The 23,791-nt window shown below is 40.3% G+C and overlaps 1 protein-coding gene across 3 annotated transcripts; it reads right to left on the reverse strand.

Moving 5' to 3' along the window:
* Positions 1-1,687: 1,687 nt before the first annotated feature.
* LOC134061744 (sodium/potassium-transporting ATPase subunit alpha-1-like) lies at positions 1,688-18,933 on the reverse strand. 3 transcript variants are annotated; one of them, XM_062517502.1, is made up of 23 exons: positions 14,997-15,868; positions 14,080-14,128; positions 13,849-13,953; positions 13,693-13,752; positions 13,298-13,507; positions 13,077-13,190; positions 12,847-12,981; positions 12,627-12,744; positions 12,231-12,499; positions 11,718-12,038; positions 10,761-10,895; positions 10,451-10,640; positions 9,943-10,118; positions 9,689-9,825; positions 9,416-9,566; positions 9,138-9,306; positions 8,866-9,020; positions 8,635-8,758; positions 5,816-5,961; positions 4,954-5,084; positions 4,740-4,841; positions 4,507-4,598; positions 1,688-1,835 (listed from the first exon to the last, which is right to left on the reverse strand). In XM_062517502.1, exons 3-23 carry the CDS (start codon positions 13,870-13,872, stop codon positions 1,807-1,809), a joined length of 2,988 nt encoding a protein of 995 aa, XP_062373486.1. In that variant the 5' UTR covers positions 13,873-13,953; positions 14,080-14,128; positions 14,997-15,868; the 3' UTR covers positions 1,688-1,806. The 3 variants fall into 3 exon arrangements, with proteins under 3 accessions (XP_062373486.1, XP_062373485.1, XP_062373487.1); XM_062517501.1 differs by lacking the exons at positions 14,080-14,128; positions 14,997-15,868 and adding an exon at positions 18,708-18,933; XM_062517503.1 differs by lacking the exon at positions 14,997-15,868 and having other exon boundaries at positions 14,080-14,159.
* Positions 18,934-23,791: the final 4,858 nt, after the last annotated feature.

A 23,791-nucleotide genomic window follows, 5' to 3' on the forward strand; every position in this document is an offset into this window, starting at 1 on the left:
TCTGGTAGCTATTTGAATGGAATGGAAAGGCTGTATTTTACTTCCCATATTCAAAAAGAAGCAGAAATTCCTAATACCTTGAAATTGAAAAGGATGCCAAATACACTGAATTATATACTTGAAATTATGTTTTAACCATTAATCTAAAATAGGCCTATCATTAGTTGGTGGCTTTTTTGCTATCCTTTTCAATATCAAGGTATTAGGAATTTCTGCTTCTTTTTGAATACGAGAAGTAAAATATAGCCTTTCCATTCCATTCAAATAGCTACCAGAGTTAATGCCTTGTAAAAGTAGCAAAATGCTACGGTTTTGCCAGAGGGGGGTGCCAAACTTCACTTTTTTTTATTGTAAATGTTTATTCTGGTGTTACCAAAACACCTCTAACTACATGCATTTAATCTGTGAACGGGGCTTCGATGCAATATTAGAACTTTACACACTACATGTCCATATACTTTTCTATTTCCACATAGATTTTCATGATCCTACTACCTACCCCACATAGCTTTTCAGCTGCATGAAAATGACACAAAAATACAAACATGCCTTGTTTTATCCTTATTATTGTCAAATTCATTTGATTTGGAGACTTCACATTTTGGGACAAGATTAACAAAAGATTATATTTCTATAGAAAAGACTCATTGATGGCAGATGTGTCCCAATAAAAAAGTTTTGAGACCCTCAATATCACTTTTTTTGCATGTTTTTTCAGAAACTAGGGACTTCTGTACAACCAATGAGACTGTGGTACAAACATTTAATCATTGAATCTTACTGAGAACATGCTTGTCTTCCATTCAATAAAGTTTAGTCAGGCTAGGAATGATACTTTTTAAGATATGAGTACCTTAACATGGCCTCCAAGATAAGGTCATTTAGAGAGTGTAAAAAGGCAAGGGCAAAAAGACAATGAAAACAATAGAATTGAGCAAAAATATTTTACAGATTTTAGTTATGGAACCTAAACATTGTGTAGACAAACTTTGAAGAAAATCCGAGTCGGTGCTGCAACCATTTTCCTGGATTTTGTCTGATTTGACACGGAATGACCCACTTGCATTTCTTAGAGTGCAATGCACTTTTTACTGGTCTCCCAAAAAGCATACAACTGAATTGGAACTTGGAAAAGACCTGGAAACATACGTGTATATGAGAGCTTTTAGTTAACTCTCTTGTAACTAATTTCTTCACATTAATTCACGTTCTGTTGTTACTTACAGGGTCTTCTCATATTTTGCTTTATTAGTTGCAATGTATGTGTTGTTGTAATACTCTTGTGAAATCTCATTTTTACTTAATTCTAAATCTCTGATGTTTTATTTACTGATTTGTTTGCTTGTTTGTTCAAATTATCAAAACTTTTTCCCCTTTCCTTTCTCTCTGTTGTTGTGTTAAATGCTCCAAACATCAGAGATTCATAGCACTTTTAGCTGCATTATGAAAGTTTCTATACAGTACAAATAAAGCTATTATTATCATTATGCTGGATAATTCAGGCTCAGAAATTGTCTTTGCTTTCAAGGCCTGAACCATGTCCAAATAAAAAAAAAAACTGTTACTGTAGGTAGATTGCACACACACAAATTGTATTCTATGTGAAGAGAAGCCTGTACATGTAATTTGTATGATATTTGAATATCCACCCCCCCCCCACCCCCCATCCCCACCAAAAGTAGGTAGATCGGTGTGAAGTTGGTATTCAATTTCATTCAAAGTGGTATTGAGAAGAAGGTCTTAAAAAGTCTTGAATTTAGGATCCTGGGGTTAGAGGATCCTGGGGTTACCCTGACACTGGACACTCTAGTAGTAGGTCTCTCTTTCCACCCAACCTGCGAGATGAGATGAGGGGGAAGAATGGTTTCAGACACACCAGAATCTACAGTATATAGATGCTAAAACACACAGACTTTCTGATAGGCCATCACCAATCAGATGGCTATTCATGAGGTACTCATAAGTGTTTGAGGGACCAAGATTTTCTAACATTTACATTTATCCGTTTAGCAGACACTTTTATCCAAAGTGCCTTATGTCAAGTATAGTGCCTATAAAAAGCCACATACTGCTTTTATAAATGGAATCTTAATCAATTGAATTTGCCATTTATTACAATAATTAACATAATTTATCTTTAATGTCAAAGTGAAAGTAGATTTCTAAAGTAATGTTAATTCATTAAAAATATATACCGGTAATGCAAACTAAGTAATTGCAAGAATATTCACCCCCTTCAAGTTAGCATTGAGTAGATGAACCTTTGGCGGCAATTAAAGTCTTGTCGGTCTCAATTAGGCTGATCTGGATACTGCCATATTACTACATTTTTCTTTGAAAAACTGCTCAAGCTCTGCCGAGTTGGAGGGGGACAGGTGTGAACAGCCCTCAGTCACCGATTTATAGATATAGACTTCGGCTCACTGTCTTACTCTTTAATCGTCTCCCAAGTCGTAGTTAATCGTCTCCCAAGTCGTAGTTAATCGTCTCCCAAGTCGTAGTTCTTTTGCAGACTAAATTAGATTGTCCTTCAGGATTTCCATATATTTTGCTGAATTCTTTTACTTTTACTTTTACAAGCATTCCAGGGCTTGCTGTTAAGAAGTAACCCTACAGCATGAAGCTATACCACCACCAAGCTTCAAATCAGGGATGGTGCATTTTTGGTGATGTGCAGTGTTCGATGCTATCTTCATTGTCTGCGATTCTGGTCTGTATATACACTTGTTGATGTCCACAGATATACGGAGTCAGCTGGCATCACCAAGTGCCTCCACACCACAAGAAGTGCTGCTGTTCTGTCTGTATCAACTTTATCGCTTCCTCTCCAGATTGATGCTGGGGTCATTGTTCGCCCTGCTGATTGTCGGTCTTGTCCTCCTGGTATTGTTTGTCTTACCAAATGGGTTTGATTGTAATTCATTCTGTTTTATATGCATAATGCATGCTTAGGCCATGTGGTGCATGTCTTTTTTATATATGTGTATACACATATATAATATATATATATTGGGCTTTTTATGCCTCTAATAGATAGAGACAGTGGAGAATGAAGTGAATGGGAGAGAGAGCAGGGGTGGGATCCGGAAAGGACCACGTTTCGGGAATCGAACCCGGGTCGCCGATGTACAATGCATGTGCCCCAGATAGTTGCGCCACAGCTTTGGCCCAGAGTTCTAGAAATCTAGATAACTGTTTATTACCTCCACCAAGGAGGTTATGTTTTCATCTGGGTTTATTTGTATGTCTGTCTGTCTGTCTGTTTGTTAGCAAGATAAAGTTATGGATGGAAACAAAGTTTAAAGAATATCAGTGCCTACTTTATTTTGTGTCTGTTTTATTTTTCTGTATTTTGTTTAAATAACATCATGCAAATTTTCATATTTGTATTTAGCCTGAATAGTAAGTATTTTCGAATCCATCTGTGGCAAATCCAAATATGCCCATGGTACTGTACAAAACTCAGCATAGCCTAATCAAGGATATTTATTGTAAATTATCCTATAACAGGTTCTTTATTGATGGCAATTTATCTGTTAACAAATCATAATCTTGATAATGTTGACCTGATATTTGTTTATTAGTTCATAACTAAAGAGGCCTTATGCCTTATGTAGTAAGGGGTGGGGGGCTTTTCATTTGAAACAGGCTACTGTGAGGTGTTTTTTTTTTTGCCCATACTGGAAAGTAGAAGTGAGAAAAGCTACAGCTCTCGTTCATTGTAACGTAACGGTGCAACAGCTTTAGGACCTGTATGAGGCTATAAGATGCCCTGGTGTTGTTTTTGCATGCTTATTAAGATATGCTTGATACATGTATGAAAGAAAGGCACATAAATGGTACGTACATCAGCAGTTAAGTCTACACCACTAACCAAAAATACAGGGATAATTACATTTGTATTTATCTGCATTGATGGGGCAATAAGCAACTTACTTTTACTTTTGTTTTGTACTTTAGCTTGTAGGCTATTCGGTGTAATCAAGTATGAATGGAAGTTGTCAGTAGGGTTCTACCTTTGAAGAAAATGGGAGTATGGTGCTACCTTTGCTACTCTTGTCCCTGTTCGTTACAGCTATAACAATATATTTAGCATATTTCAGCCAATCCCTCAACTGGAAAAAAGGCATATTATACAGTCCTTGAGTTTGATAACTACTGTAGGTACCAAGAAACTTCAGGTGAAGTAATGCGAAATTGCTAACATTGATGGGAGATGTAGTTGGTTCACACCAATAATGTTTTTCAGTATTGTTTTTTGTACACAAACAATTACATTGTTAGAGGCCATTCACACCAGTGTGCCTTAGAATTCTTTTTGACTCGCACGGCATCATTTTTAGCAAGTGAAGTGTCCGGAATTTCACGCCACCTTATCGTCTCTTCTGATCGGTCGTCAGGAAGTGCTTCGCTCAAACTATCGGCCGATAATGATTGGTGGCTGATCGATCAGAGCATCCCTAATGGCAAGAACACATACAGTAGATAGATGGAGTTTCCTCTTACCTCCTGGGCTGCTTCGCAGGATAAGCTTACGGATTTCATCATAAATAAAGATAAGGAGTGCATATGAGAAGGCACAAAGCCACCATTGTAGTCTGAAAAAGAAGAGATTTGTAAAACAACAAAACAAATATGACCTTTGATGAAGACTGTAAAGAGTTGCCATTCAGAAATGGCTTAAGAAAAACAAATTGTTGCTGGTTCTGTTCAGAAGAGCAGATTTTGGCCAGACTTACTTGACTGGGTACATTTTGAGGATGGCGTCCATGCCTGGGGTATATGACAAGAGGACAGCCAGGACTGTCGCCACATTCAGGCCAAAGATGACGACTTTATTTCTGGGAGAGGCAGGAACACACAAGATGTCAGTTCAATACTGTTACCTTCTGCAGCACCGTTATCATTTTTGTGAGGCCCTTCATGGAGCCAGTTTGGTGACGCCCTACTTACGCTATGCCCTCTTGGAAGAATGAGTTTCTCCTAGTCTTGCAGATGATCAGATTAGTCCATTGCACGACCACAATGCTGATGAAGAAGGCTGTCTGGCAGGTGAACTCAACCATCTTCCTCTGTTCATAGGTCTGTGGCACACAAGTGACGCAAGTCAGGGGAGGATAAAGGAGGCTGAACATTGACAGACCGCTTTCTAGATAAAATGTACTCTTTGCAGATATTTTTTTTGTTATGAGCCAAATTTACTTTGCACATGGGTTTTAATTTCTGACCTACAGTAACACAACAGAGAACTCAAATAGACTATTACATTAGCCAACCACAGGTAGTAAAGTGTATGCATAACTCAAGCTGAACATAAAAAAGTAAAAAATATCACAGACACATCAATGTGATCAACAGCAATGCACAAACTTCACATGTAGCCTAAACAGTATTTCACACCAGAACAGAAGTACACAAAACTATTTTAATCTGAGCTAATTTTGTTTAATCTCTTAATCATAGGTAGATATATGCATTCGGTGATCTCGGTGAGGTGGACGGTGTCATGCGGTATCAAATTTTTTAAAAAGGCATTCAGAACGTGTTTGAGGGTGGTGGAGGTTATAGTCCAATGTTTATATCAATACCAGTGGTATTAAATGATTCCTAAGGTGTTGATGAGTGCACACATATTGTGAATGTGGATAATACAGTGTGATTTCTGAATGGTAAAAATTGCAATTAGTGAATAAACTATTTTGAGAGATGGATAAACTCTAATAAGAGGTGGATAAACTGTGCTCACTTGCGTTTAGCCTCCACTACATCCGTAGATACCGTTGGTAGTGGTACACACAACAAACGGGACACTTACCCACTGCTGTCCATAACTGTCCTCCAGATCGTTAATGAACTTGTCATCCCAATTCATTCGAATTCCGAGTAGTGTGGAGGGCAGGAAACCGTGTTCAGCCAAAACTACAAAATATGTGAAGAATCCTGCCAGAGCTTGGATCATACCTTTTAAAAATGGCAAAGACAGTGAAGGTCAGTCGCTGAAGTTACAGCACATGAATCTTCCCCCAAATGATAATTATGATATCAGCCAATCATTCTAAATCATAAAACCTTCAGACAGCTTAGAAATTCATGCACTTACTTGGTGAAAAGGGCTAAATCTACCTATTATTTGAACAATCTGTCTGACTGTGGTAGCAATCCAGCAAAATTCTGGAAAGTGATTAAGTCACTTAAAGGTGTTTCTTCAACCACTCTTCCTCAACAAATTATGCTGGATTCTAAAGTGGTAAATGAGAAAATGGAGATTTGTAATGCTTTTAATAACCACTTTATCAAATGTGGTACTCTGTTTGATCAACAAAATAGTGTTGTAGAGACTAAAGTTAATCTCAGTGTCACTAGTCCTGAAGAAGAGAGGATTTTATTTTCAAGTAGGCCTAATAACCCTTCCTTCTCATTCAGTCCATTAAGCCAATCTGAGGTTCTCTATGGATTGTGTAATTTCAAGTGTATGAAGAGTTCTCTGGGTGCTGATCAGTTAGACCCACATCTCTTAAAGATTGCAGCCCCTGTCATTGCTGAACCTTTGACTCACATCTTTAATTTAACATTCAGCTCTGGTTCTATTCCAGAAGTCTGGAAATCAGCCCTAGTGACCCCTTTACACAAAGGAGGAGACACAAATGATTTGAATAACTATAGGCCAATCTCCAAGCTCCCATGTTTAGCAAAGATGTTAGAATCCTTTGTAAATGACCAGCTTCGTTCATTTTTGTCATCTTATTCTGTATTAAGTCCTTATCAATCTGGTTTCAGAGCTGGCCACAGCACAATTACAGCAGCAACTGCTGTAATGAATGATATAGCTTCTGTTGTTGACAGTAAGAAACACTGTGCAGCTTTGTTTATTGATTTGTCAAAGGCTTTTGACACTGTTAATCACAGGTTACTTCTTGAGAAAATGTCCTCTTTGGGTCTAGATGAAGTTTCATTTACATGGTTTCAAAACTACCTCTCTAATAGAACACAGTGGGTAGACATGTCAGGTTCTATCTCAGAACCATTGAGACTAAATAATGGTGTCCCGCAGGGATCAATTTTGGGGCCACTGTTGTTTACATTGTATATAAATGACATCTGTGTTTCAATGGAAAATTGTAAAGTGCATTTCTATGCTGATGACACAATCCTTTATGCCTATGCACCATCTGTAGAGCAAGCAGTGTCATATCTTCAATGTGCATTTGATTGTGTGCAGAAGTCTTTAAATGATCTTAAACTGATTCTAAATGAAGCTAAAACTAAATGTATGATCTTTACTAGATCTAGAAAGTGTGACCTTGATGCCTATAACATTAGTTCTTTAAATGGGACAAAAATTGAGCAAGTTTCTCAATATAAATATCTTGGCATATGGCTAGACAATAAACTTTCATTTAAAACTCATGTGCTTGATCTTACAAAAAAAGTAAAAATTAAATTAGGTGCACTTTACAGGATTAGGTCCTGTTTCTCTTTAGAAAGCAGAATGACCATCATTCAAGCAACCATACTGTCAGTCCTAGACTATGGTGACATTGTGTATATGCATGCAGCTCCTTCCACTCTGAAATTACTTGATGCAGTTTACCACAGTTCACTACGTTTTATAACTGGAGATGGGTTTAGAACTCATCACTGTACACTATATGAAAATGTAGGATGGACTTCCCTTTATGATAGGAGGGAAAGGCACTGCCTCCTTTTTGTTTATAAGGCATTACTGGGAAAGTTGCCTCCTTACCTAACTTCTCTTCTGAATATGAAATCAATCTGCCACAATACACGTTCACAGGGTTTTATATCTCTTCAAACTCCTCAAATTAAATCAGAATTTGGTAAATTAGCTTTTACATTTTTTGCATCTAATAAATGGAACAAATTCCAAGAATTATTCAAATTAGATAGGTTTGTGTCACTAGACCAATTCAAAGGTATGATTGATGATATGGCTGTTGTAAAATGTTCTTGCTTTGACTAATATTTAGACCTTTTATTTTATTATTATTATTATTATTATTATTATTATTATTATTATTTATACATACTTTTCCCTCTTCTCTTCTCTCTGTTTTTATTATTATTGCTTTATAATTTGTTTATGTATTATTTTTCTTATTCTTGTTTTATTATTTTGATTATTGTTGTTATATGTTTTGTGACTCAGGGCATTGCTGTAAAAGAGCTTGATGCTCAGTCAATTTTCCCTGAATAAAAAACGGTTGATGATGATGATGATGAAGTCCTAAAGGGACACCGTATGGTAAATATATGACCGCCCTTCACTGTGACAGATGGTAATTTGTTAAGAGGCAATTACTAGCACATACTGTAGCCCAAATGAGAGGAAAGAGTCATTTAAAATTGTGCAATGCTAAATTTGACCTTGGATCTTTCTAAACAAACAAACAAACAAACAAAAAATATATATATTTAAAGATGTAACCTTATCTTAGGAAAATATGTGCTCTAATCCAATGCCCTTGGTTGAACTATTAGAATATAAGTTAAGCTAACATTTTCCTTTCATGAGACATGACAAGGATGTACTCCATACAGAAATACACAGCATTTCACATTTCATCCTCAACACAGCAAGTAGAGTCAACACAGCAAGTATAACTGAGTACTCACCGATCTGTCCATAGGCCATACCCATTAGCCTCTTGTTTACCAGCTTGTCTGTCTTTGGGTTTCTGGGCTGTCTCTTCATGATGCCGCTTTCAGCAGTTTCGTATGCCAGGGAGATGGCAGGAACCTGGGAATTCACAGAGATATTGGTGATGCATTGCTGTCTGAGAGGACTGATAACTAGAGGGTTTGAAAACAATGAAAAGAAAAACAGAAAACCAAGGTGTTCTTTACCATGTCTGTTCCAAGATCAATGCAGAGGATGCCAACTGTGCTCAGAGGGAGTGGGATGTTGGCAAAGAGGGTGATAAGGAAAGGTATGATCTCAGGGATGTTACTGGTCAGACTATAGGCGATGCACTTTTTCAAGTTGTCGAAGATCAGACGACCTGGAACACAAACATTTTTAGAGGATGGATCATTTTACCCAAGTTGTGGTATACCATTCGAATATGCAAAAAAACTTGTTGATTGGGCCATATTAGTCTTTCGAAAGAATTCCTCACCTTCCTCAACTCCTGTAACAATGGAGGCAAAGTTGTCATCTAGAAGGATCATGTCAGCAGCCTGCTTAGAGACATCAGATCCGGCAATACCCATAGCAACACCAATGTCAGCCTTCTTCAGGGCAGGAGAGTCGTTGACACCATCTCCTGTTACAGCCACAATGGCACCCTGTAGAGCAAAATAACACAATTCATCTTTTTGAAAGGACAATACCATAATGAAAGGCAATATGCCATCTGTGAGAATTATCAATTTGGAGAGGACCATTTTGCATTACCTGTCGCTGGCAGGCCTCAACAATGAAGAGTTTCTGCTGTGGAGAAGTTCTGGCAAACACAATCTCAGCGTGGTACTTCAGGATGTCATCCAGAGATTCAGGCGTCATGTCCTTCAGTTCAGAGCCATGGACAACACAAGCCTTGGCATCTCTGAAGAAGAAAAGAGATAACACAGTGTTAATCTACCTGTTGCCCTGAACTCAGATTAGTTACACACTCAGATTAACACTGTTAACATATGGATGATTTAAAAGGCTACACTGAAAGTCTACCTTGGGTTGACATTTGTAATGGGAATGTTCAGGCGAGCTGCAATATCTTCCACAGTCTCGTTACTCTCAGAGATGATGCCTACACCTTTGGCGATGGCCTTAGCAGTGATGGGATGATCACCAGTCACCATGATGACCTGGAATTAAAACAATAGGCAAAAACAAAAGGTGATCCAGCCTTGTTCTCAATCTTCATACATTACACATGACATTAATGAACATGTGCAGTAGACTGTTTTCAACCAATATCATACTTTGATTCCAGCAGTCTTGCACTTGCCAACAGCATCGGGGACAGCAGTACGAGGAGGGTCAACCATGGATATGAGGCCAATGAAGCACAGATTCTTGGTGGGGAAATTCACCTCCCCAGTGTCAATGGCAAAATCCTTAGGGAACTGGTCATCAGGCAGGTTGAAATGGCAGAAGCCTATGAGGTGGAAAGAAACAGTGTAAACCAAACCACTATGAGTAAAGTGTGGCTACCGTAATTTCCCGACTATTAGCCGCGGCTTATACACTGATTTTGCTAAATTTCTTCAGCTATGAGGTTAATACAGGGGGGCAGTTAATATGATGTTAATATGGTTTTGTTTCTTTTAACTTGCATAAAACACAGTCCTGCGGCTTATACACAATGCGGTTTATATGTAGGAAATTACTGTATTAATAAATAAATACAAATTAATAAATTGGCCAGGTAAGAAGGCCTTTTACAACAGCCAAGCAGTTTGATTAATTTCAAGATTCGCAGAACCATACCAAGCACTCTTTCGCCCAGGCCACCCAGCTCCAGGTAGGCATTCTGGAAGGCTTCCTTCAGCTCTTCATCCAGCGGCTGCTCGTTGCCCTGGATCATGATGGATGAGCAGCGGTCCAGGATCCTCTCTGGAGCTCCCTTCATCACCAGCAGGTGCTTGGTCGCACCACTGGGGTTCTTGTGAATGGAGAGCTGCCAGGAAAACACAAAGCCACAATGATCTTAGCAATGGACTCATGCACTCATTGACATGGACAGTGATGTTGGCACTGCTAAAGTTGGGAAAGGATTTTAGATAAGTGTGCTCAGTACCTGGTATTTATTGGTGGAGTTGAAGGGGATCTCGGCGATCTTCTGGTTCTTCTCCCTCATCTCCTTCACAGAGCCACAACACAGCTCAATGCACTTCAGCAAGGCAGACTCAGAGGCATCTCCAGCAACATTTCGCTAAAATATCCAAAATCACACACACACAACACACACACACACACACACACACACACACACACACACACACACACTCTCTCTCTCTCACACACACACACACACACACACACACACACACACACACACACACACACACACACACACACACACACACACACACACACACACACACACACACACACACACATACACACACACACACACACACACACACTAGAGTTATTGTGAGGAACCAAGAGCAACCTCTTTCATAGACACCAATTTCTGCCCCCACAGATCTACATGATATTCACTTAAAAGGGACACTTCACAGATTAGCATCCCTTTAAGCGGTTGTCACCAACTTGTGAGGGGTGGAGAGAGTTGTTAAAGCATGCTGATGCCATCATGCTTCACAAACAAGCATGATATAGGAGCCTGGGGAGGGGTGTCGGATACCACAAAGGCAAAATTTCATTCAATTTAGTTAAAGGAGAAAGTAGGGCTTGTTTACAGCCAGATCATGCTGGGTCTATAGGGAGGAAAATGGTGCTTGATGATTTCCTAAGGTAGTCAGAGGGAGTCGGAGTAGAACATAGAGAGAATGAAAAGCCCAATGCGGGGGGAAATCACACTGAAGACAAACAGCTCAATTATGTGCTAAACAGCTAGGGCAACTTTACAAGGGCTCCAGGGCTTTCTTTAAGGTAGCAGACTACAGTTATTCTACCCTTTCATTTTCAGGGGAGGGAGAGGCTCAATGTACAACCACTGGACTTTTACAAAAACAAAATGTCAGAAGAGGAAATGTTCACGTTCTTCACACAATCCACTGCTAGTCACCTTGAGAATGGGGACATTCTCCTGATTGGCCAAGAAAACAGCGCGATTGCAGAGGCCGGCCACACGTGCCAAGTTGGTCCAGGTAGCTGAGGTGCGGTCAAAAGAGATTCCAGTCTCTCCAGTCCAGTGGTTCTCAGTGGTGTTGGCTTCATGTATCTGGTTGTCAAACCACATGTGGGCCACCGTCATGCGGTTCTGGGTCAGAGTTCCGGTCTTGTCGGAGCAGATGATGGAGGTAGAGCCCAGAGTCTCCACAACTTCCAGGTTCTTCACCAGGCAATTCTTCTTGGCAAGGCGCTTGGCAGTCAAGGTCAGAGCCACCTGAAATTGGAATTGTGGTGCCAAAGTTCAGTAAAAAAGAGACAGCTGCACAATACTTACCCTAAAAAGAATCTTGGTCTTTGAGTCATCCTATGGATTGATAGAGAGATAATATGGAATGCTGACAGGAATATATAATTCGTGACATGAAAGAATGAACCCTGAGTGAACTCTAGTCTACTGTGTACTTACAGTGATTGTAACCAAGAGACCTTCCGGCACGTTGGCAATGATGATCCCGATGAGGATGATGATCGCCTCCAACCAACTGTATCCGAGGATGAGCGAGATGATGAAGGACAAGACACCCAGGAAGACAGCCACGCCAGTGATGATGTGGATGAAGTGCTCAATTTCGATGGAGATGGGTGTGCGGCCGATTTCAATGCCAGAAGCCAGGGTGGCAATACGACCCATGACTGTGCGATCACCAGTGTTGATGACAATACCCCTAGCAGTACCTGAGATAAAAAATGGCAAAAGTCAAATATGACAGTAGATATTATAATGTTTCTGGGGTCAAAAGATAGAAAATGGTTCAAACATTTATGGTTTGCTATGTTTTGTATGTGGCTAAAACCAATATACCTTCGACACAGTTAGTGGAGAAGAAAGCGATGTTCCTAGTTTCCAGGGGGTTATCATTGGAGAAGTCAGGGGTACGTGTCTGGTGTTTAGATTCCCCTGTAAGAGAAGAGTTGTCCACCTGACAATGGAATACAATAACATTGAGTAAAATAGGTAAAGGTAATGTTGTCTATGCTGAAAATGGCATGCACACAGACAGACTACACTCCAGACTATCCACCTGGCAGCCATGAGCGGAGATGATACGCAGGTCAGCAGGGATTTTGTCTCCACCTTTCACCTCCACCAGATCTCCAACCACCACCTCCTCAGCTTTGATGCTCTTCTTCTCACCATCACGTACAACCAGGGCTTGCTACAGGGTCAGTCAAAACATGTATACAAAGCTTACTTAACTATTTAAAAAAAAAAAAAACCTCACAAAATACAAATATTATGACTTAGAAGTACCTGAGGAACAAGGTTCTTCAAGGAGTTCTTGATCTTTGAGCTCTTAGCCTCCTGGTAGTAGGATAAGCATCCAGTGATGATCACAACAGCAGACAGTATAACACCCAAATACAACTGCACGGGGAAACAGAAAAGGAACAAGGTTCGGTTAGGTGAAGCGTCCAGCTATGCAGTTTCCCAATGGACCTGAAGCCTCTTCACAGAAAGAATGTTCTTCTTACATTAGTAATTGCTTCCTCTGCTTCACTTCCTAAGACGGTCTGAAGGCCAAAGGTGAGGAAGTAGATGGCGGCTATAATCCACAGCAGAGTGGAGAACCCGCCAGTGAGCTGCTTGCAGAACTTCACACATTCTGAGGTGGTGGGCGGTGGGGTCAGAGCATTAAGACCGTCACGAGCAAGGATCTCTTTTGCACGACTGGTCGTCAAACCCTGCAAATTCAACACGGAACCATTCAGGAACTTTTGCCAAGTTCACCAGTGCCAGCAAACAACAAACAAGGCTTTCATAGCATATCTAATATAACACAGCACAACACAACATGACGCTATTTGTCATTTTGTGTGAATCCCCTGTTAACATGATTAAAACTCAAACAGGATCCTCAGCAACTCACCCTGGTCAAGTCAGTGCCATATTTGCAGTTGAGTTCATCAAGTGTCAGCTTGTGATCATCCTGAATCAGAGGAAAGGGCCCATTTAGGTTATAAATGCACAAAGTTACACATCATCAGGACAAGACTTTTTCTTCCACAAGTAAAGATAACCTTACCAGATACACCTCTTTCTCATCCATGTCCTTTTCATTCTCCTTGGCCTTGGACTTCTTGCTTCCCTGCTCTGAAGTAGTAGCAAGCTCATATTTTTCCCGTCCTTCCTGTTACACACCAGAATAGAGAACATTTAACTTCAAAGAAATTGCTCACCTCCATGGGTGTTTCATTGTGCTTAGCTCTGGAACAGATTTCACCCAATGTTGTATTGTTTGCAAACAAATACTAACTTGGGTTTACGCCGTCAGTTAAATGTGACCCATTTCCGATTTCTTTGCTCTCGTGGCACAAATCCGATGTGCAGCATGGATCACATAAACAGGAAAAAAGTGGATGGATTCCGTTATGTTCAGATCAGATTCAGGCCTCGTTCATATGTGGAAATCCAACATGAATCGACACACCTGCTCACTTGTGCCACCACAAAGCAAAGTATATGCTTTGAGAGTCTCGTGTGAATGTCACAGAACCCTCCTTTGGTTTTAGCCAATCAACACTGTTATACTGTAGATGGCGAATGGGAGGTGAATGGGGAGGTGGTGGGTTGCGAGCGAGAACGCTACAGCACCGGCAGGTGAGCCTTGACTAAGCCATCGGGTTTATAGGAAGTGGAGGTGTGGCAAAGTTTCTTCACGTTCCTCTCAAACTTCCGTTTGCAATGACATTAACAACACTTTTCCAGCTGTCGCATGCACGCTATTTTGTTAAATAACTATGTCCACAGACAATGTAGAGTACAGTATGTTGCTGTCCTGTCTGATTAAAGGCATAAAAGCTCGAAAAAATATCTTAAAAAAAAAAAAAAAAAAAAAAAAAAGCATCATCTCAGTGTACCCATTTAAAATAGGCAAGGCTACATGTTAACATTTGGGGTTGATGATCACAGGCTTGATGTTGGATTGTTTGCTATGCTGGCCCTCTGAGTCTTTCCACTTTCTACAGTTAGAAAGTGACATATTATTGTCAATAATATTCCATATATGGCGCAAATGAGGCTAGAGTCTGTGATTATCAAAAATGAGCTGAATGAGTAAAAGGTGTCCGGTATGTTAACGTTAACACATAATAGCAACATAGTTGTCAGGGCTAGAGCGCCCTATCCCAGCTGTAGACGGTAAGGTCTGAAATGACCCAAGGAAGAAATTACATTTTGGGAGTGATCTGTATCACCGTCTGGATCCAGGAGGTGGTTATGTTTTTTCTTGGCTGAGGTTTGCGAAGTCTCTGAACATCCAGGTCTCCCCCAGTGATTCTAAAAATGTTTTACACTGGGGCCATAGAGAGTATACTGACCCAGTGGCCAGTGCATCACAATCAAGTCAAGTTTATTTATATATCGCATTTCAGAGGTCATTGACTGTGCTGTTCATAAACAAAAACCAAACAGTAATAGCATATAATACCATTGTTGGGCAAAGAGTAATAATAGATCAATAATACATTAAAATATCATAATAAAACAAAAAGAAAGCATAACTCGAGGTAAAATCATTTAACAATAAAGAATAATTAACAAGAAAACATAAAAGACTTAAGGTGGAATAATTAAAAGACAGATACAGATCTGTTCTTAACAGATAGACTTTGCCAGAGTCTAATTTAGCAAACAAGTGATATCCTTCTCAAACATCCAGAGCTGTTGCCACTCATTGGAGATTCGTTGACGTAAGTTAAGGGAAATTCCGTGCAGTTAAGGACCGCAATGCCGTGCAGAGAGGCACACTCAGCTGAGCGCATCTCTAGGACCCCTCTCCCCTCCCTGCATGATGTATGCATTAAACGATGCAAAAATAGAGCCATTAAAAATGATAAAGGACTCTTCCCATCCCAGTGACTACATGTTCAGGTTGTTGACATCAGGCAAGCATTTCTGTAGTTCAATGGCCAAAACTGAGAGATTAGGGAAGAGCTATTTCCCTAAGGCTGTTAGACTGTTTTATGAATACAACAGACTCAATGGATTTTTTTTCTTCTTTTTAAATCTTTTTAAATGAAGACATCTGTCGAGTTTTGTGGAGAAAAGAGAAGTAGGGTGGAGAAGAAGCAACCCTCACACAGATGCAAAGGCTTCAGGGCCCTGAACCCTCAGGCCCATTATACTGTATAATAGGCCCATTCACTAATCCATCCCTGGACACTGGCCTGTGGTATGACTACATTTGTCTTCAAAATGTAGGTTTTAAAAATAAATATAAATTTAGACCCTCTTCTGTCTGACTCACTTCATGTTATCCAATGCATTACAACTTACTTGCTTTCTGACCGAATTTAAAGGTTCTCTGAGCGATGTTGTGTGGTTTCCAAGCTAAAAAAATTTTTGTCACATACAGCACACATTAGCTGCCTGTGCCCTGAATACACTGTAAAAAAAACCCTCACTCTCTGTGGACAGGGTCCAACTGGACCATACAATTATAACAAACTGTTCCAGCCTATCAACAACGAGATGCAGGTTTAGGGGAGTTTCCATTGGACCGGAGGGAGGGGGAGGGAGTAGACAGCTAGCTCTCTGTTAGGTTTGAACATCAACAGAAGTGATGTTATCCATCACATAAAGGAGCGCCTTTAAGTTGTTTGCCTACATAACACTTCCACAGCCTTTATTTGGTGAATGGAGGTTCAAATTCCTTTCTTTTTATTGTATGATTCACATTAACTGTCTCTTACACACAAGCAGGCACACACCTGGGGTCTCACATATACACATGCAACGAGCAGGGTTGTCATATTCAGTTGAAACCCGATATTTACACTTACATACACTTCAGGCCGTCCTAAATATGTTCACTACCCTTGGCTGCAATTTAATTCAAAGTTTTGCCTCTACTGTTTTGACTAACTTTCTTCTCATCATCTAGTCTATGAAATCATAGCTGGCAACAGAACTTGATCCTGTTTTTCAACCGTTTATTTCTCTCTCTCTCTCTCTCTCTCTCTCTCTCTCTCGGTTGTCATATAAACACAGGCACACACAGATAGCAGGGTCTTTCTCATACACGTGCAGCTTACGAAATGCAAAACAAGCAGTGGTGTAACTCATTTATGCTCACACAACAGGGGTTATGCACTCACTCAGCTCAAGAAATGCAGAATAAGCAGGGGTGTCACTCACACACTCAACTGAGTCTGGTCAGCACTCTTATTTACTTCATTACTATGCATGGTCTTGCCAGTATATGCCAAGTGATGGAAAGGAGCAGCCAATGACCATCTTAATAAGCAAGACAGACACCAGGGTTCTCATTGAGGCCATGCACAGAGGTCCTCTAGGCTGGGTGAACCCTACCTGCTGAACTTCAGGCGAATTTGGATTTCGCCCGGCAGCTCAGGCTGGAAACACATCTATCTCCTCTGTTCCCTGCCAGAACCTTTGGCTCCAATCAAAAACTACCTTATCCAAAAGACACACCGATCACGCCTCTTGTGCAGTAGAAACAAAGCGCAGCCTCCCCATACTAATGTTCAATCTTAAAAGATTGAGCTTAGTATGGTGATAGCCAGACTAGGTCCTCAGTAACATGCCCTCAATTGCAGCTGCTATAGCAATGCTATTTGGACTGAGGATGCACTGTTCCTCAAATCTCCCAAAGAACTGAATTTCTCTTTTGAGGTTTTTTTTTTTCAGAAAGTATTCATGGAACATGACAAGAAAGATGACCCCTATAAGAATGTCACATCTGCACTCTGCTGCACAGTCAATGACTCACAGAGCCTCCATTGATCAGTTCAGTGCTTTGCAGAACACAAACAGGATGGGAGAAATTCCCCAGTCTCCACTACATCTGTCGTAATAGCAGTTCAATAGTTGTTTGTTCTTCACTGGATGTGGGGATGTTGCAACGGATGCTATGGCTTTAATCTTTTTAAATAATAATAATAATGATAATAATAATAATAATAATAATATCATAATAATTGTTCTTCAACTATCAGTATTGCTGTGAGAGAAGCAGACCAAATGTCTTTGTTATTTGTTCAATATATATTTGTTCAAGGAATGATATATTATATATTACATATTTTAATACATCAATTTATATAAATTATTAATTTATATATACTGTATATGATATGATATGACATAATACATATTTCAGCTTGAATAAAACTGTACATTTAGATCAAGTCAGTTAAAAAGCATTTTACTTATCTTATTTAAGCCCATTTAAAATATTGATCAACACCCAATTCAGAAAAAAGTTTGCATGAAATGCAGAATATTCATTTTAACTGAATGGTTTCTTAACATTAGGTCAATGTAAAATCTTTATTATGAATGATTACTTACATATGAAGTTAATCCAATGTTTCACTTTTTAAAGAGTGGGCTATCACCGGAAATGGGGGATTTAACATATCATCATTTATAAGAGGCCTTAAGAGGTTAATTTATGACTTTACCAGACTATGAATGCATCATCTATGTAAGACATGTGAAAGAGATGAATGACGAACAAATTCATTATTTAACTTGAAGGGCTGAACGTTTCATTTTCGCTATCATTGAGATAATAATAGGCTACAAAATGGGAAATAGCCTACTTCCGAGATCCCTTTGAGTCAGATCGGCTCCTCTTGAACCTCTCCCGCGTTTTTTCTTTAATTATTTTTCTATGTCCGTGTATTTGGAGGGGGTGTAACCTGTCTATGGCAACCTATACGCTAACTAATACGACCCTGATTTGTCTGAAGTTTAGCCAAGCTCATTCCTTGTTTTCATTCTTTAATGACCTTTAAGCGTCAGAAATAAGGAAAACTACGCCTCGACATGAACAAGTCACAACATGGGTAAACGCAGGTTTTCAATAAAATAGAATTTAAAAAAAAACATAGGTTGAGAAGGAAATAGCCTACTTACTCCGTGTCCCATTTTCAATAATAAAAAAAAATCCTTTAGAAACCCTCACAAGTGCCGATTACTGGACCTCCAATTAAAATCTGACAAAAAAGTTGTGAAATATCCTGGATGCGTCCTGGCCAGACGCGTCATCCCACGCGCACACGCATCCAAGCTTCCTGCCCATTACAAACAAATAGCCTATTAGAAAGCTAGTCATTTTCCTTCGAGTTCGAGCTGTTGATGCTGCCTACCATTATGTAAAAATCACATCACTACTGGCAGAGCGGCAGTCTGTTAACTGGGGCCTGTTGCACCAACTGGTCGTTGCTACCACTGATCTATAAAGAATACCTGGATAGAGCATCTACGTCAAAATTCTGAAGCCTACATGGCGGCGGCCATTATGGGACCACTTGCCATAGGAATGCATAGACAGTAAAAGACAGTAAAAGAATGTTGCCGTTCTGCAACAATGGAATTGGAACACCTCGCCGCCATTATGGGACCACTCGGGACAGTTCCATTGGCTTCATTGTTGATGGGTCAGCAACAATGAGATAGTCTATCCATGTATTCTTTATAGATCAGTGGTTGCTACGCCTGGTCCTAATAGAATAACGCTCTGAAGTTCGAAAAAGACGAGCATTCTAACTCCCAGTGAATTTACGAACGATTATTTGTGTTTATGTTTACAATATGGACGCCACTACGGCACTTTTGAAACAGGGTTTATGTATTATTCAAAACTCAATTCCACTGATGCAAGAGCTTTCTTGACAGTGATGATGAAGAACAATGTGAGAGCAGTTCTTTTCCCGTCTACATAATCTTGATGAGCAACGCTTGTAATGTCAACTTGGAAACGTTCTTCTTACAGCGGTGGCCAACCCGCGGCTCGCGAGCCACATGCGGCTCTTTGCCTCCTCTCGTGCGGCTCGCGGCTGCTCAACTGATGTTCTGACTTCTCCTCGGACCTAAACGTTTTCCTTTTGAAATAGCCTTTATTTCCGGTAGGCTAAATAAAAACTAATTTCAGAATTTGATAGTAGCCTATTGCCAAAAGTAATTTAATAGTTAACAATAATCATTTTACCGTCATGATATGGATAGGAATTGGCCAAAACGAAGCAGACGTGTTTATTCTTCAGCCAGGTTTAATGCTACTGTTGCAATCAGGAATACCCTGAAGCTAATCGTAAGTAGAAGGAACACGTGCCATTGAAAAGGACCATTTATCGTTTTGTAGCATAACCCCTCTGGTTAATATATCAAAGTACGGTAGGCTAATCAAAACAAAAGCACTCTGAGATCGCGAACCTCCGCCTCGCGCATCCTGCTTAACATCTCGCGCCTCCGCTTAACATCTTGCTTAACAAACAGACAAACCCTGATGAAAACATAACCTCATTTGCGGAGGTGATATGTTTCTAGCCTACACATTCGTTTGGTACTTGGTATGCCACTGATTCATAAAGCTTCAAACCTGAACATTTCCTACATACTTTTGCAAGTAGGCTATAATGGCTATAGACAGTCACTCGTTTTCTTTTTGTTTATTTTCTTTTTAAAAGTTAACTGAACACTTGACATTGATTGCATTATCAGGTGTTGGAGCATTGCTCATGCCAATAAGTCATTCAGTGAGGGGGGATTTGATGTGTGTCTGATCTTTTTTCATTTTCCAATGATATCATTATCAATGATCATTGAGCATCTGCCAAGTGTCTTAGGCTACTTTAAATGAAAAACAAAGGTGCTATAACTGTAGGCCTAATGTTATGCTGTTGTAGTATGGACGCCTTTTTTGTTGTGCGGCTCTTTTGACTTTTGTAGATTTTTTTTGGCTCTTCATGCTAGACTGGTTGGCCACCCTAGCGCTAAAATGCTAACCTGTTAACGTTACGTAGGTAACTGATTCGTTACTAGCTGACTGATGTGACGTCACACTCTGCTACTCTGTCCTTTCAGCTGGAGTGCCCAGAGTAGCCTACTACTGCGTTCATGCACCTCGGACCTTCGGAAATTTCTGACCTCCGATAGCGGAAAAATGACATGAACACTAGGTCGGGTTGGATTTTTTGCTCGGAGACTCGTGCGGAAGTTTTGTGCCCCGAGGTGTCCGACTTGACGTCACTATCATATTCTCCAACCACGACGGCCTCCCTTGCAACAACAAATGAGGTGAATTTCACTGTCATTACGAATAGGCTAGGTAATTTGTCACTAAATTAACAACACAGGTAGAAACACTCGCCCAAGACATTTTCCTTCTTGCTCAACCATACTAAGCAGTTGTAATAACGTTTATGCGTTTCCTGTATTTATTTTCCGAACTGATCTCATGAACACACTTTTTTCGGAGGTCGGGACTTTTTAAAGGCGGGTCCTCCGAGGTTCCGAGCCGCATGAACGCAGTAGCCTATACGCTCTGGGCGCTCCGAGAGTGTGACGCTCTGAATAAACGAACGATAATTCCATCCACACTCGGTTAAAAAAGTTTCAGAGTGTGCTCGGAGCGCTCGGAGTGCAATTTACGAACGCACCCATAATTAGTTCCTTCTTGGTATTATCTCGATATGGAACACGCAAAGGAGACAGTGTCTGCTAAGCAACATAACCATAACAATATAATATAGCTTCTTCATCTCTTTAGAAATAACAGCATAATGGAAACATGTCAAGCTACCTAAGGCCAAAGCCATCGATATCTCAAAGTTGCGACACTGTTGACTCCCGTGAACAAACAATGGCGGCACTTCCGGGAACTATTCCATTGATAGATAGATAGATAGATAGATAGATACTTTATTGATCCCCAAGGGGAAATTCAAGGTCCCAGCAGCTTAAGACACCACACACAACATACAGTACAATGTAAACAATGTAAACAGGAAGATTAAAAAGCAAATCAACAATCAACAATCAACAATGACTAAAGGAGCAGTAGAATACTATAGATAAGGTATGCATGAATGTACTGAGGATTGGTACTGTGATCCAGTCTGAGGTGTGTGTCAAGTTGGTAGTGCAAATAAGTCCAACAGTGCAACAGTGCAAGATACAATTCTAGTGACCAGTAATAAATATGTACAGTACAAAATGTAAGCATAGTAATAATAATAACAGTACTAATATAAATATATGGACAATTAAAATAAACTTAACATAGTAATAATATAAGAGTTAGACATGAGGGTAGACATGTAAGTCATGCCATGTAAGTGTATAAGAGGGTGGAGGTGCAGGTATACTATGCATAGAAGTCCAACTCCCCTTTTCCCTTCAGTGAAGCATTGTACAGTTGTATGGCCCTGGGTACAAATGACTTTCTCAGTCTGTCTGTTGTGCATGTCATGGAGCGTAGTCTCCAGCTGATCAAGCTCTTCTGCTGTATGATAATGCTGTAGAGTGGATGACAGTCATTGTCCAGGATGCTGTGTAGCTTGTTCAGGGTCCTTTTGTCAGATACTGAAGTGATGCACTCCAGATCAGCTCCCACAACAGAGCCAGCCTTCCTTACCAGCCTGTCTAGTCGCCCAGCATCCCTCTTCCTAGTGCTTCCTCCCCAGCATGCCACAGCATAGAAGAGGACGCTGGCAACAACAGACTGGTAAAACATCCAGAGGAGCTTGCTGCAGACATTGAAGGAGCGCAGCCTCCTCAGGAAGTACAGCCTGCTCTGCCCTTTCTTGTATATTGCTTCAGTGTTGACTGACCAGTCCAGTTTATCGTCCAGATGTACGCCCAGGTACTTGTATGTGTTCACCACCTCCACATTGACCTCCTCAATGGTGACTGGCAGCAGAGCAGGCTTAGACCTCCTGAAATCTTGAGAATGAATGAATATAATACGACTTTTCTACATGACTTATAGTCGTGTGCAATATAATGCATTTTCATTGAGTAATGTATATGTATGTGGAAATGCAGTTTATAGTCATTTTCATCGAGTATTCACCGTAAATATTAATGCGATCGCTGCTGTCAATCCCGTAGTAAACCAGGGACCGAGGGAACTACCGAGTCTACCCACTAACCACGTGACCGCTCTAATCTGGCTTTAACATGCAAGTCAACGGCTGTCGCAACTTTGAGATATCGATGGCTTTGCCTAAGGCTATTATTCATTCAATGCCCATTTATTCCCAATCTTCCATTCTAAAACACAATGCAATTGCTCTCAAATTGTGGGTCAGAGTATTGTACCCTCCATAGGTCATGGAAATCCATTTTTTTAGTCAGGGAAAAGTCATAGATTTTACATTTCACTTATAGTGAGAACCCTGGATCATGCACCTTGGCATCAGGTCTAGCACCGAGGTACTGTAGGCTACGGCGCTTCAGGATTCACAACAAATCCAGAAGGGGTGACACTGACATTGAAAGTCATTACTGTTGTAAAACTTCTGGCTCAAGGTCAATACCCCTTTTCATGGCAGGTGTTTGCCTTACCTCCTTCATGATCCTGACTACCAGTGCCTGACTAGATGACTCCCCTCTAACACACTTTATTGAAGTTATACAGGAAGATAAGCAGGGCTGTCGGACTTCCTTCCACAAAAGGATTTTAATTCTGACTGTCCCCGTTCTCTTCAGTGATACTTGCCAATTCACGGGTTTCTTCTAAACTCTGTATGATAAAACTGATGACACAAACTGTAGATGCCGTTCGTTCTAATGTGTAGTAGACACTTAATGGAAGAATGAGGGGGCTTGTGGATGGTTTATGATTTCTCGGGGTATTACTGGTGTGTACTGATAAGAAAGAACTGAACCTGGTTCAGTCCCATTTAGATCTGGCGGTCTGTATGTCCTCTGCTCTGACTGGGAGATGGTAGCCTGGCATGGGTGATTACAATACGCAGTACAAGTGAAAAGTAGCCGTTTTATTTCCCATACAGTAATGGAGTTGTCTTATTGTGTTTTATTTTAATTTCTTAGGCAGTATGGCCCATGACCTGAATCGTAATTTCTTTCTCCCTCTCTGCCTTTCTCTCTATAGTATAACTTTAATGTATATCAGCATTGATATGCTTATTAATACCAACCGTCATGACTGCCCTACCATCGCCTGATGTGGTCCCCCTACCCGGATCCCTGGC

The sequence above is a fragment of the Sardina pilchardus genome, chromosome 17 (genome assembly GCF_963854185.1).
Source record: "Sardina pilchardus chromosome 17, fSarPil1.1, whole genome shotgun sequence".
NCBI classification, from domain to species: Eukaryota; Metazoa; Chordata; class Actinopteri; order Clupeiformes; family Clupeidae; genus Sardina; species Sardina pilchardus.